Here is a 14,489-nt window from a genome sequence, read left to right as displayed (position 1 = left end):
AGGAAAAAAGGAATTGCTTTGGGCCCTTGTTATGTGCCAGATACTGTGTTAGGTCCTGGGAGACATAGCAGAATAAAAAACTGACTGTTCAGACATGCCAGAGAAGAAGGCGGGAAATATGGGCAGAGGGGAAGGATGAGACATGTGGGAAAAGCCACAGGACAGAGGACAGGCAACAGAAAAAGGCTTAGGAGAGGTGTTATTCAGCTTGATTTTAATTTACCAGGAATTTTTGATACCAGGAATTGAACTCATGACAGCATCTTGCTTGCCAGGCAGGTGCTGTGCCACTGAGCTATATTCTGGCCCCTCAGCTTGATTTTATTTTATTATTTGTATTTTATTTTATTTTTTAAAATACTACCACGTGAGCTTTATTTATTTTATTTATTTATTTTGGTACTGGGGATGGAACTCAGGATGACCTAGCGCTTAGCCAGGCAGGCACGCTTATGCCTTTGAGCTAAACCCCCTGCCACTCAGCTTGATTTTTAAATAACAATGAAAATTATAAAGGCCACTTTGTTAAATGAGCACTGAGTGCCAGAATTAGTTTAAAGTAAACTTTCAGGGTTTCATAACTGACATCTTCGTCTTGTCTCTGAGAATCATCTCTTTGTTAAAACTTATGCCATCAAACACCGGCAATGCTGGACATGGTGGTGGGAATGCAGTGGGAGATGGTAGAGGGCCAGGCCTATGTGTGGACAAACCACATAAAGCCAGGAATCACTCACCTCAGGCCAATCATTCGTGGAGGTACTGGGGGTTGACTCCAGGGCCTCACCCAGGCTAAGGCACATGCTCTACCACTGAACTACATCTCCAGTCCCCCAAGACCAGTGATTTTATTTTATTTATAAATATAAAATATTTAATTAATTTTTAATCTAATTTATTAATGTTAATTAACTATAATTAATTTTATTTATTTATTTATTTTTGTCTTTTTGAGACAGGGTCTTGGTATGTGGTTCAGGCTAAGCTTGAGCTCACTTTCTAGCCCAGGCTGGTCTCAAACACCCAAAGATCCGCCCGCCTCAGCCTCCCAAGTGCTGGAATTACAGGTGTATGCTACTATGCCTAGCTAAAACAATGATTTTAAGTAAAGTTTTTCAATGAACAGCTCCCTAAATCATGAATAATATGCATTTTATTTTTTAAAATTTATTTTTGTTTTTTTGAGATAGGATCTTACTATCTAGTTCAGTTTGGCCTTAAACTCAATATACAGCTTTTAAAGTTCACCTTTAAAGTTTCAGTTATTACAGTGGTTAAAATAATGGCTTTACTGAGATACAGCTCAGGTAGTGCACAACTCAATGGTTTTAGTATGTTCAGAGTTATACATATTAATTTTAATCAGTAGTTATGACTGTTTATCACATTTTTTTTTGTCTAAAAATCAAGAGCATTGGTACTCAACCCTAGTAGGCTGTTAAAATATTCTGTGAGATTTCCAGTATCCTAGTTAATTCAATTCACATTACTGAGACTTGAACACACAGTCTTTGCCCTGAGCTACTTCTCCAGCTATTTTTTGTAATGTTTGTTTGAGATGGGGTCTGGCTGTGTAGCCCAGCTGGGTTTGAACTTCCTTCCAATCCTCCTGACTCAGGCTCCCAGAATGCTGGGATTATAGGTATGCTCTACAAAGCCTGGCTGGTCATTATACTATTAAAAAGCTTTCTGGAAGCTGAGGCTATAGTTCAGTGGTACAGTGCTTAGCACGCTGAAGGTATGACTTATATCCCCAGCATCTCTCTCACACACATACTCCTTAGGTATTTCTACTGTGTAACTGGGGGTGGAGGTTGGTAATACAGAGTATTAATACTTGGTTATAAGTACAATTAGTGATGATTATGTTAATCTTCAAGTTAGTAAAAATTATTATTTTTCTTGATTGTATAAGTATGTAAGTACATAGCAAGACCCTGTCTCACCAAAAAATAAAGAATAAGTATATAATGGCACATGCCTATAATCCAGTTCTTCAGGAGGCTGAGGAAAGAAGATTCTTTGTTTTTTTTTTTTTTGTCTTTTTCATTTTTATCGGTATCAGGGATCGAACTCACGACTGCCTGCTTGGAAGGCAGGCACTTATGCCACTGAGCTAAATCCCCAGTCCCAAGAAGATTCTAAGTTTTGAGGCTTACTTGAGCATTTAACAAAACCCTGTCTCAACGGGCTGTGGCTCAGTGGTACCACATTTGCCTGGCATTCATGAGGCTCTAGGTTCAGTCTCAAGTACAGCAAGAGACAAACAAAACAAAACAAAACAAAACAAAAACATAGAAGTAGTCTATAACTGTCTTTGGAGTTAGGGATGGAGCAGAGGCCAGTGACGTGTATTTGTGTGCCACAGAGCTGTGTGGGCCTTGCAGAGCAAGGTGGAGGGGAGTGGTCTGCTCAGGCTATGTCAGGGAAAGGCTGGGCAGCATTTCTGGCGACTACATCTAAGAAAAAATCACTCCATCAGGTATAATCAACGAGCTAATCACCCCCGGAGTAAAGAAGAAATGACGCTGTAGGTTTGTTTTTGAAGGTTTGCTGTGGTACTAGAGATTGAAGCCAGGGCCTTTGCACTGAGCCTCATCTCCAGTCCCCTCTCTGCCCCGCCTTGAGACAAGGTCTTGCTAAGTACCCAAACTGCTGAGGGCTGGCTAGAAATTTGGATCCTCCTGCTTCAGCCAGAGTGCTGGAGTTATAGCCATAAACACCACACCGGATGACACTGTGTTTACTCTTTAGTATGGGGCATAAAGAAGGTCTTATTTATTTTTACTGCTGTCATTATAAAGCACAGCACTTGATCATTATTAAAATTTTCAGTAAACATTGATTTAATGAATTAAGCCAGACTGATAGTGTATATCCTTCAGGCCTTTAACCTAGTCACAAGAATGAGTTGTCTTGAGTCAGGTATGATAATCTATGCCTATAATCCCAGCACTTAGGAGGCTAAGGCAGAAAGATCACTAGTTCAAGGCCAGCTTGAACGGTATAACAAGACCCTGTCTCAAAAAAAAAAAAAAAAAAAAAAAAAAACCAAAAAAAAAAAAACCCCAAAACAAGCAACACAACACAACAAAGAAAAAAGAGAGAGAAAGAAAGAAAGAGACAGACAGACCTCTTGAGAGAAATGCAGGGGCTTAAAGTACTGGTTTTGGAGCCAGTACTCTCAAATTCCTAAAAGGCCCCAATTCAAGGCCCAGCCATGCTGACCATATTAAAATGAAAAGCAGTGTGGAATCTTTATACATACATAGATTTACAGTACGCAGTTCAGAAGCACTTAATAGCCACAAGAGGGCGCGTCCACAATGGAACAGGACACCAACATTTATTTCTTCAGAACCTAGGGTAAGTGCTGGGCATTTTCAAACTTTTTGAAGAAAAACTCCTATTCCAAACTCTTCATTTTTCTATAGCCACAAGCTTGCCAGATGCTCATATTTAAGAATGCCTGTCCATAACTTAGATCCCAAATCTTCCTAACTACAGTCAGTGTATCTAGTACTTAACAGATGAGTCCTTCACTATTAAATGCTGATTTAAATGACAGACAGTAAAAACACAGGGTGTTATTAATGTGCTCAGAGCCATATTCCAGGATTACAGGAATTTTCCTTGTGAAACAGAGACACAAAGCTTTCTTCTATCACTGCCACTTGAAATTGCCATTATTTTAGTACATCTCATGGTCTGGCACACATAATGGTTTTACTTTAAAAGAAAGCCTAAAATTCCGTTTAATTACTGTTAGGAGCCAGGCATGGTGACAAATGCCTATAATCCCAGCTCTTGGAAGGCTGTGAGTTTGAGACCAACTTGGGCTCTATAATGTGTTCAACGTTGGCTTGGACTACATGTCAACACCTTGGCTCAACAAATGGACAAACAAGTAACAACAAAACCCCAAAACTAAAAATACAAAATTATGCCTAGAAATAAAATGCCAGCATCTCTACCTAGAGAGACTTCCTTGATCAGCTCAGCAGCAGCATGGCAACCCTGCACTAGTATCCTGGTCCAGGTTGACAGGTCCCGATGCGTCTCCACCCGGAAAAGATGCATCTCAATGCCCTGCCGAGAGCCTGTCCGTGTAGCAAATGTGAGGTCAGATCCAAGGGAGGGCGAGCGACATCCAGAGCCAGAATGAACCAACCTAGGGCAAAGAGCAGAGATCGAAAGTATTTACTACATTATCAGAGGGAAATGTCAGGAATTTTTGTTCCTTGAGAAACAGAAATTTACAAATGCCACAAGGAGTTTTGGATAAGAATATTTCAAAACAATATTACTGTATACTATTTTCAAGTAGATACTATTTTGTTTTCCTATATAATGACTCCTGGTGTCACAGCCTGAAAGGATAAAGTCTTCATGGATTATCTAGCTAGGTGTTGTAGTGCATGCCTGTAATTCCAGCATATAGGAGGTTGAGGCAGGATGTTTGCTGTGAATTTGAGGCCAGCCTGGGCAACACAGTTGAGTTCAAAGCCAGCCTGGACTACATGGTAAGACTGTCTCAAACAAACAAACAAACAAGCAAGAAAAACTGAAGAGTTGGGTGCAGTGGCACATGCTTCTCATGTCTGTAATCCCAGCTACTTGGATGGCTGAGGCAGGAGAATTTTAAGTTTGACGTCAGCCTAGGCAATTTAGATCTTATCTCAAAAAACAAACAAAAAAAAAGATATAAGGACATAGTTCAGTGGAAGGGTGGCCCTGAGTTTCTCAGTTTTAAAAAAAGTGTCAGTTGTGGTGACACATGCATGAAATCCCAGAACTGGAGAGGCTAAGGCAGGAGGATCAACTTGAGTTGGTCAGCCTAATCTACATAGTGAGTTCAAGGCCAGCCTGGACTACACAGTGAGACTTTGTCTCAAAAAAAAAAAAAAAAAAAAATTGCCATGGTATATTTCATATAATGAAATATTCAATCTAAAAAGAAAATCCTGCTGTAATTTACCATAGAGATGAATCTTGAGGACATTACATTGCATAAGCAAATCAAAAAAGACAAATACTGCATGATTCTACGTATTTGAGTATCCAAAGTAGTTCCAGAATTCTAATTTTTTCTTGGAAGTTACGATTTTATCATTGGCAACAAATACTATCAGTGTTTTCATTAAGTGACAGACTCATTTCTGTTACTGTAGAAAAGATTTAACCTAAGCCTAAGTAACCAGCTTGTTAGTCGTTGTTCTTCCACGTAAGAAGTGGTGTTCTAGCCAGGCACAGCAGTGTAATCCTATAATCCCAACGCTTCCGGAGGCTCTCTTATAAGTTCAGGTCCTGCCTGGGAAAGTTAGTAAGACTCTGTCTCCAAAATAAAAAATAAAAAGGGGGTCAAAGGGACTGGGGATTTAGGTCAGCAGCATAAGTGCCTACCTTACAAGAACATGATCGTGATTTTAATCCCTGGCACCAATAAAAAAAAAAGGGGGGGTGTGTGTGCCAACGATGTAGCGAAATGCCCCTATGTTTGACCTCTAGTCACATACACAAAGGGATGTCTCATACGCAGTTCAGCTCACAATCAATCACACCCATGCTTTTCCTTAAGACAGCTGCTGTAGCATACTTCAGTATGAGGCAAAAGTGCTCTCAGAGTAATGAACCTCTCATCTCATCACACAGAATATTAAGATAAATACTCAGAGGTCAAGATGAATTAAAACCATTAAGTTTTAGTATTTCGATAAAGATATTTTATTTACTCTTTTTTTGAGACAGGGCCTCTCTAGGCAGTTCAGGTTTGAGCTCACTTTGTAGCCCAGGCTGGTGAATTTGCAGGATCTTCCTATCTCAGCTTCCAGAGTGCTGGGATTAATAGGCATGCGCAACACGCCCAGCTCAATAAAGACATTTTAAACTGTCATGGAAAAAAAAAGAATTTAAGATATATTATACAAGGTAAAATTCCCTATGATGAATGTGATTAATATGTATAAATATATACTACGTATGAATATGAATATGTATCAGTATAGATAAATATCTACCAATAAAAAATAAAGATTAAAAAAATTAAACTGTCACTGTCCCCTCTGCACCCCGGAAGTCAGCCCAGGGAAGAACATAAAGGATTACTAAATCAGGTTGGTGCTAGCTTGAATGATTTATACAAAGGCACCAGTAGTTTTAGTGACCTTCAAGGTAAATGTCAACTAGGTGAAAAAGCCAAAGTCTTGAAGATTTCCATGAAAATAGCTTTGAATTTACAGACTCGGTTGAAAAGGGAATCCCCAGAAGTCTACAAAACAGTTATGAGAATTGCTTTACTGAGCTGACTGCTTAGAACATGACAATTAAGCAGTTATTTCCAAAAGAGTTAAAGAAGTTTCAAAATTACTCCACAAATGGCCCAAGACTGAGGGGCAAAGTGACCGGGGTATGCCACCATATTGTTTGACTGTTAATCCCAAATCAGATGTTGCAAAATATAAAGTCTGGTGGAAGTTTTCCCTACAGATTTGACTATGAACGATTTGGCAGAGGGAATCTAATTTGAACCAGCTGCGGGACCCTCACTGTGCAGCAGTTGGTCAGCACACACTGCCAAAAGGCCCTTTTGTAGGAGGCCTGATGAGCTCATGCAAAGGCGTTGTAGCAGCTTTTGCCCTGTAAGCCCCATAAGCACAGCACCATTCAATTCTCCACACTGGAGAGTAGGCTTACTTTGTAAGTTTTTTTCTTCTAGTCAAACAAAGCTTATAGGAAAAGACTACAAAATCCACAGCACCTACAAATCTAATACAACTTTTTCCTGCATTGTGTGTCTGGCTTTAATCTCAGGAAATGTGTAAAATAAGAACTACCACTTTCATGTTTTACTTAAGTCCTCACTGGCCTGAAAGTCAGTTATTAAGAACACACGCACACGCACGTACACACACAGAGCTTTGATTTCCACTAGTATAAATGTGCGACCCAGTATAAACTGTAACTCATTAATTCACTAACAATGTTATCTGATTCTGAACTGCAGTTAATTCTTAACTCGTTAAAGGCAGTCAAGATCCTTAATTATTTTCCTTCTTTTTGTGTTTATGCTATTTTTTTTCCTGTCTATTCACTTGTCAGAATACATTCCAGAGTATTTTAAGTAGAAATAGAGGGGCTGGGGACTTAGCTCAGTGGCATAAGTGCCTGCCTGCCAAGTGTGAGGTTGGCCGTTTGATCCCTGGTACCAAAAAAAAAAAAAAAAAAGTGGAAATGGAGAAATTGAAAAGTCAGCCCTTTCTCTTTACTCATATAAAATCGAACACCTCTGTCCTATACTGCATTCCACTTCTGATACTGCCTCCCACTGCAGGGTACCTTTTGGCTTGGTTTCATTTTCAGGTCTAAGTGGCTACTTTTTACCCTTCTGCTTAATGGAGAATTATTAAGCTCCACTTAATTCTCACATGCAGTCACTTCAATAAATTCCCCCTGGACTGCAAGGCCACATGGAAAATCTTAAACCTGTCATCTTTGACTCTAATCCAATGCTTTGTGAACAAGGAATAAAGAATCCCTATGTGATTTGGATTTTTTTTTTTACCGGTAACGGGGATCGAACTCACGACCACCTGCTTGCAAGGCAGGTGCTTATGCTGCTGTGCTAAATCCCCAGCCCTGAGAATCCCTATGTGACATTAATTAAACTTATTAAGAACCAACATGAGCGACTGTGATGACGCACATCCATGACCCAAGCCCTCTAGGAGGCTGAGGCAGGATCACCCTGAGTTGTAGCCAGCCTGGACCACAGAGTTAGTTGAAGGCCAGCCCAAGCCACATGGCTAGACCTTATCTCAAACAAAAACTAAAACACTACAGCATAGAAAGGTTTAGTAATGTGCTCCCAATTACTAGAAGTAGTGGAATTAGTGGAATAGAGATTAAAATTCAATTTCTTGTGGATTGGTACCAGTCCCTTCTATTAAACCTTTGGGTTTTTTTTGTTTGTTTGTTTAGTTTAATTCTAGTAGCTTTATTGAAAAAAATTCTCACAACATAAAATTTATCTGTTTAAGTTCAATGGTCTTTCATATTCATGTATTCAGAGGTGGGTAGTCATCGCCATATTCCATTTTAGGAGATTTTCATCACCTCTAACAGCAATCTTGTCCCCATTAGTGGACATTCCCTGTTCCCCTAAAACTCATTACCACTACCGCACAGTCTGTCTCTACAGATTTGCATATTATGGACATTTCATATAAATGGAATCATATTTATGGTCTTTGGTGTTTGGGCTCTTTCACCTAGCATGTTTCAAGGTCCATTCATGAGGTAACAATGTGTCAAGACTTTATTCCTTTTAGTTGTTAAATACTATTCCATTGGTTATATCACATTTTATTCATTCATCAGCTAATATCCAGTTTGGGGATATTGTGAATAATAGTGTTATGAACACTCATATAAATTTCTGTGTGGAGCCCAGACATGGTGGCACACTCGTGATTCTAGCACTTGGGAAGCTGAGGCAGGAGAACTGCTGTGAGTTATATAGTGAGACCCTGTCTCAAAAAAAAAAAAAAAAAGTTCCTGTATGGACCTAAGTCTCTGGGTGTATAGTCTATTTAGCCTTTGGAGGAACAGCCAGATTGTTCTCCACAGCAACTGTACCATTTTGCATTCTCGTCATCAGTATATGAAGGTTCTATTTTGTCCACATGTTTGCCTATACTTACTATCGTTTGTTGGAGACTGAACCAAGGGCTTTCTCACTGAGCCATATTCCCAGCTCTCATTTGGAAACAGGGTCTCACACTCAGCCTCTGGGGTTGTTCCTGTCTCAGCCTTCAAAGTGCTGGAGTTACAGGTATGTGCCACCATGTCCAGCTTATGATGTCTTTTTGGTTATAGTGGACCTGGCCGGCAGAAGTAGTAACTCATTATGGTTTTGATTTGTATTTCCTTGATGGCTAATGATGTCGAGCATCTTTTAATATGCTTTTTGATGATTTGTATATCTTTTTTGAACAACAGTCTATTCCCTCACAAACACACTTTTTTTTGGTATTGGTGACTGAACTCACAACCTCACATTTGCCAGACAGGCACTTACGCCGCTGAGCTAAACCCCTGGCTCCAGACACACTTTTTTTTGGTGGTGATGTGTCTTGTTATGTTGCTTAGCCTGGTCTTGAATTCAGCTCAGGTGATCCTCCTGCTTCCAGTGGTTGGGACTATACCTATACACCACCTTGCCAAACTATGCGCATTATTTATTTATTTAAAAATCCTGGGCTTTTTTTTTTTTTTTGGAAGAGTGATATAAATACAGTGAATGTTTATTTTAAAAATTTTTTTACAGTTATACATGTTTTTAGTTGTAGTTTTTTTTTTTTTTTTTTTTTAATCGGTAGCAGGGATCAAACTCATGACCTTGCAAGGCAGGTGCTTATGCCGCTGAACTAAATCCCCAGCCCCTGTTATACATGTTTTTAATACAGGATGATAACTATCATAATTTAAGTTTGAATAAAACACTATAGGAATATTTATGCCAGTGTCTGTCACATAGTAGGGACTCCAAAAAACCTTTTGGAAAAAACTGGTAAACAATGACAGTGTCTATCTGTTATAGTTGGGAATAGTCTCCCCAAAGAGGTAACACTGAACTGGTTCTTGCAGGATCTGTATTGTTTGGATAGTGAGAAGTAATGGACTGGGAATTTTTCCTGTAAGAACACTTTGATATAAGAAATAAATTGTGAACTGATGGACAGCACTTGAAAATTTTCTTCCTATTTCCAATATCTATTTTCCCTCTTGATCCTTATTTACATCTTTAGTTTTCTCATACCAAAGAAACAATGTGGTATCTGCACATATGTGACTGATTTATTTCACTTAATAATATGGTCTCAAGGTGCAACCATTTAGCTAGAAATGTCTCATGCATATCCTTCTTTATGGCAGAGTAGTACTCCATTGTATCTAAAAAACCACATCTTCTTTATCCATTCATCAGTTGATGGGCATTTGGGCTGTTTCCAAGATTTAGCTATTATTGACTGTGTTGCTACAAACATGGACATGCATATATTGCTGTGGTATGATTCTAATTCTTTCAGGAAGATATCAAGAAGAAGAATAGCTAGGTTACATGGAACCTTTAGTCTTAAGTTTTTGAGGAATTACCACACTGATTTCCACAGTCTACACTCCCATCAACAGTGGAGAAGGGTTGCTTTTCCCCCACAGCCTCTCCAGCATTGGTTATTGGTTGATTTCTTGATAGTAGCCATTGTTTCTGGAGTGAAATGGAATCTCAGTGTTGTTTTAGTTTGCATCTTTTAAATGACCAGTGATATTGAACATTTTTTCATATATTTATTTGCTATTTCTATTTCATCTGAGAAGTGTTTATTCCTTTTAGACACACTGGGTTAGGGATTTAGCTCAATGGCATAAGCACCTGCCTGGTAAGCACAAGGTCATGAGTTCAATCCCCAGTACCACACACTACACACAGTTTCATTTTAGGGACACAATTTTGGAATGGGTCTTTATTTATTTATTTTTTTTATTGGTACTGGGGATTGAACTCATGACCGCACACTTGCAAAGCAGGTGCTTATGCTGCTGAACGAAATCCCCAGCCCCTGGAATGGGTCTTTAAATGGGAAGGGTTTTTTTTGTTTTATTTTGTTTTTAGTTCTTTATATATTCTAGATAGTAATCCTTTGAGGAACAGCTGGAAAAAATTTTTTCCCAAACTGTGGATTGTCTCTTCACTCTCATGGTGGTTTCTTTTGCTATGCAAAACCTTTTTTAATAAGATGAAATCCCAGCTGTTGATTCTTTGTGATCAGGGCTTTGTTCATAAAATTTTTGCCTACACCAATGTCTTTAAGAGTTCTACCTATCCTACCTTGCAGCAGATTTAGTGTTTTCTGTTTTAATATCTAGATCTCTGACCCATTTTGATTTTAGTTTAGTGAATAATGAGAGACAGAGGTCGAGTTTTAATCTCTGGAATGTGGAAAGCCAGTTTTCCCAGCATCATTTATTAAAGAGCCCAGATCTGTGTTGATTAATCCTAGCCAGTGTGCTGTAGATTCACAGCAGGGCGGTAGATAATCCCAGCAAGCCTACACTTTTAGTTCCACTGAAGTTTAGGTTGCTTTCTGGTTGTGAGGCTGGAACCTCATTTGTTCTGCCTGTAATACTCCAAATGCCTCTTGCCAGCTTTGACTTGGCTCCTTGATCCCTACCAGCTTGAACTTGGTTGATTCACCCTGACACTGGGAGCTGCGGAAGCCTGCAGCTGCTCTGAGTTCCGAGCTCAGCTGGGCCCTCTTCAAGATGGCTACAGGCTACTCACCCCTTCCTGGGGGAGGTCTGAACTTGAATAACTCACCAGTCACTGCAGTTCACCACATCTACTGCTCTGTCCCACTGGTGTGTTTCTCCATTGAGGCCTCTGGGTCACCAGTAGTTACCAGGTGTCTGCAGATTCAAGCTACACCTGAAGCAGTGAGTCACAGGGTTCAGGGAGGAAGTGCTACTTGCCACCTGTTTCTTCTTTGTTGAGGTCCCTCTCTTGACTCTCCCCATGCAGTTCAGTTTTCTCCACGCCCCCCCTGCCTTTTTATCGGTACCAGGGATCGAAATCGACTGCCTGCTTGCAAGGCAGGCGCTTATGCCACTGAGCTAAATCCCCCACCCCTGCAGTTCAGTTTTCACTTCAAATCCTTGCTGGGTCCTGGGGAACCACTTCTCTCCTTCTCTTCCTCATGTTGTTATATTCAAGTGTTTGACCACCAAATCTCAGAGAGGCTATTTCTCTGCTGTTCACTGCTCAGCCTTTCCACTTTCTCCCCCGCCCCCACTTCTTTTTTTTAAAATCTTTTTGAGACAGGGTCTTGCTATATGGTTCAGGCTGGCCCTGAGCTCGCTTTGTAGCCCAGGCTGGTCTCAATCTTACGACGATCCTCCTGCCTCAGCCTCCCAAGTACTGGGATTACAGAAGTGCACCATCATACCCACCAGCATTTCTACTTTCTGAAGCAGTTCTGCAAGTCCTCTGTTGTGGGTATTTTCTCATAGCTGTCTTATATCTCAATATTTTAGTTTTTCAAGACAAGGTCTTGCTACTGAACTGGCAGTGACCCTCCTGAGACCCTCCTTAATGCTGAGATTTCAGTTGTGCACTATCATGCCCAGGCTATCCTCATTTTTTAATTAGTTAATTTATTTTCTCATTATTCACTTGCAAAAAATTATTTATGTATTCTAGATACAAGTCCATGATCAGACATATGCTTTTCAAACATTTCTTTCTCATTCTGTGAACTGTCATTTACAGTTCACTGCACTAAAGTCAAATTTATTTACTCTTTCTCATCACTTGTGCTTTTTATGTATAAGAAGGCTCTGATTATCCAACATCATGAATATCAATTCCTATATTTTCGTCTAAGAGTTTGATAGTTTTAGCAGTTAAGTCTATGGTTTTCCCTTTTTACAAATTAGTGTTACCTGATAGCATACGCACAATCATCTCATTTCCTTCTTCAGTAACAAAGTGCTTTGATGATCTCCAGTCTATGGCCATAAATTATTAATCAATAGGATTTTATTTTTTTTATCGGTACCAGGGATCGAACTCATGACCACGTGCTTGCAAGGCAGGTGCATATGCCACTGAGCTAAATCCCCAGCCCCGTCAATAGGATTTTAATTTCTAGCATTGAACAAGGCTCATCATTAGGATATGTAAATTTCTGCTCCATCCTTCAGGGGAACAAAGAAATCCTGCCCTCCTTACATTTATCCTACCTTCATTTTCATCAGAACTACAGCAATAAGCTTCTACAAAATTTAAATTTAAGGTATCTCTATGGTCATATTCTTAAATTCTAACTCTTTAGAAAATATAAAACTGATGGTTAAATTCACTGTTCTATAAAACTCTTATACTGTAAAGGAATTAAGGAGTTTACTTCTGAATTTGAGTCCATCCTGTGTCTGAGGACTGTGAACTAGGAGTTCCAGCTCTAAATTACAAAGATACTCCTGGAAAGCTACATGGTCTTGCTATAAAGTCTCTGTCAATCTCGAATTATGTGTAGCACTGGCTGGCTTTGAACACTTTCCTCCTGCCTCAGCCTTACTTACTTATTAAAAAATTTTTTGAGATGGGGTTCTCACTTTGTAGTGCAGGCTGACCATGAACTTGTGGTGATGTTCTTGCTTCAGCCACATGAGTGCTGGGATTACAGGTGTGCACCATTGTGCCCACCTAAAATTATTTATGATATATGTACATATCATATATATTTTAATATATAATTAAAATTATATATATACATATATATGTATATATATATATATATATATATATATATATATATAGAGAGAGAGAGAGAGAGAGAGAGAGAAAGAGAGAGAAACAAAACTTTGTGTTGTATATGATACTAGGTATTGAGCCCAGGGTCTTCACAATGAACTACATCTCTAAACCTTTCTTCTTCTTCTTCTTCTTTTTTTTTTTTTTCTGGTTCCGGGGATCAAACTCACAACCTCATGCTTGCCAGGCAGGTGCTTATGCCACTGAGCTAAACCCTCAGCCCCATTCCTTTCTTATTCTGAGACAGTCTTGCTATATTGTTAAATTGCCTAGGCTAGCCTTTAACTTGCAATCTTCCTAACTTGGTCTTCCACAGTGCTGAGATTACATGTGTACATTACCACTCTTGGCTTAAAATTACATTTTTATTAAAAGAATAACATGTATAAGGGAACTTGGCAAGCTTAAGAAAATTCTACACAAAATGACAATCTTACAATGTGATGAATACTATTCATCACCTGAATCTGTCTTCTCAAAGCAGGATGTTCCCCGTGTTCCCTATGAGACATACCAGATGGTTCCATCATTGCTCCTTGACTGCCTGCTACTTTTCCATAAGGGGTTGTTTTGTTTTGTTTTTGGAGATGGGGTCTTGTTGCACAGTCTACAATCTTCCTGCCATAGAACTGATCTTCCTGCCTTGGGTGCTGAGTGGTGGGATGAGAGGCATGTACCACCATGCCTAACTGTAGAGCTCTTTTTTTTTTTTTTTTTTTTTTGTCTTTTTCATTTTTCTCAGTACCAGGGATCGAACTCACGACCGCCTGCTTGCAAGGCAGGTGCTTATGCCGCTGAGCTAAATCCCCAGCCCCTGTAGAGCTCTTTTTGATGTGCAGTGTTTGAATTGTGGCTATACTTGATTCTTTTTTAAGTCCGTGTAAAACTGAATTTGATTTTTTTCTTTTTGTCATATGAAACTGAACTTGAATTCAAGTAAGACCAAATTTGAATATGCTTTTTGTTTTATAGCTATTATCCCTTAAGACATCCTGTCCTCTATCTAACTTTCTCTTTTCTTTTCTCTTTCAATTCCCCATATTTTGCCAGGTATGATGGCACATGCCTGTAATCCTAGTACTTGCGAGGCTGAGGCAGGAGGATTGCCTTGAGTTTGAGG

General features: G+C 39.4%; 1 protein-coding gene across 1 annotated transcript in view; it reads right to left on the bottom strand.

Moving 5' to 3' along the window:
• Window positions 1-14,489, bottom strand: part of Sntb2 (syntrophin beta 2) — a 111,708-nt gene that overhangs the window by 13,147 nt on the left and 84,072 nt on the right. The window contains exon 5 of the mRNA XM_003471989.4: window positions 3,975-4,171. Within this exon, the coding sequence (XP_003472037.1) occupies window positions 3,975-4,171 (197 nt within the window). The remainder of the gene's footprint in view (window positions 1-3,974; window positions 4,172-14,489) is intronic.

This window comes from Cavia porcellus, unplaced genomic scaffold (assembly GCF_034190915.1).
Source record: "Cavia porcellus strain 051 isolate PalLab524CR breed Dunkin Hartley unplaced genomic scaffold, mCavPor4.1 scaffold_4, whole genome shotgun sequence".
In the NCBI taxonomy this organism is placed as follows: domain Eukaryota; kingdom Metazoa; phylum Chordata; class Mammalia; order Rodentia; family Caviidae; genus Cavia; species Cavia porcellus.
Note: the sequence above shows the minus strand (reverse complement) of the source record. Positions and strands in the feature narration are given on the sequence as shown.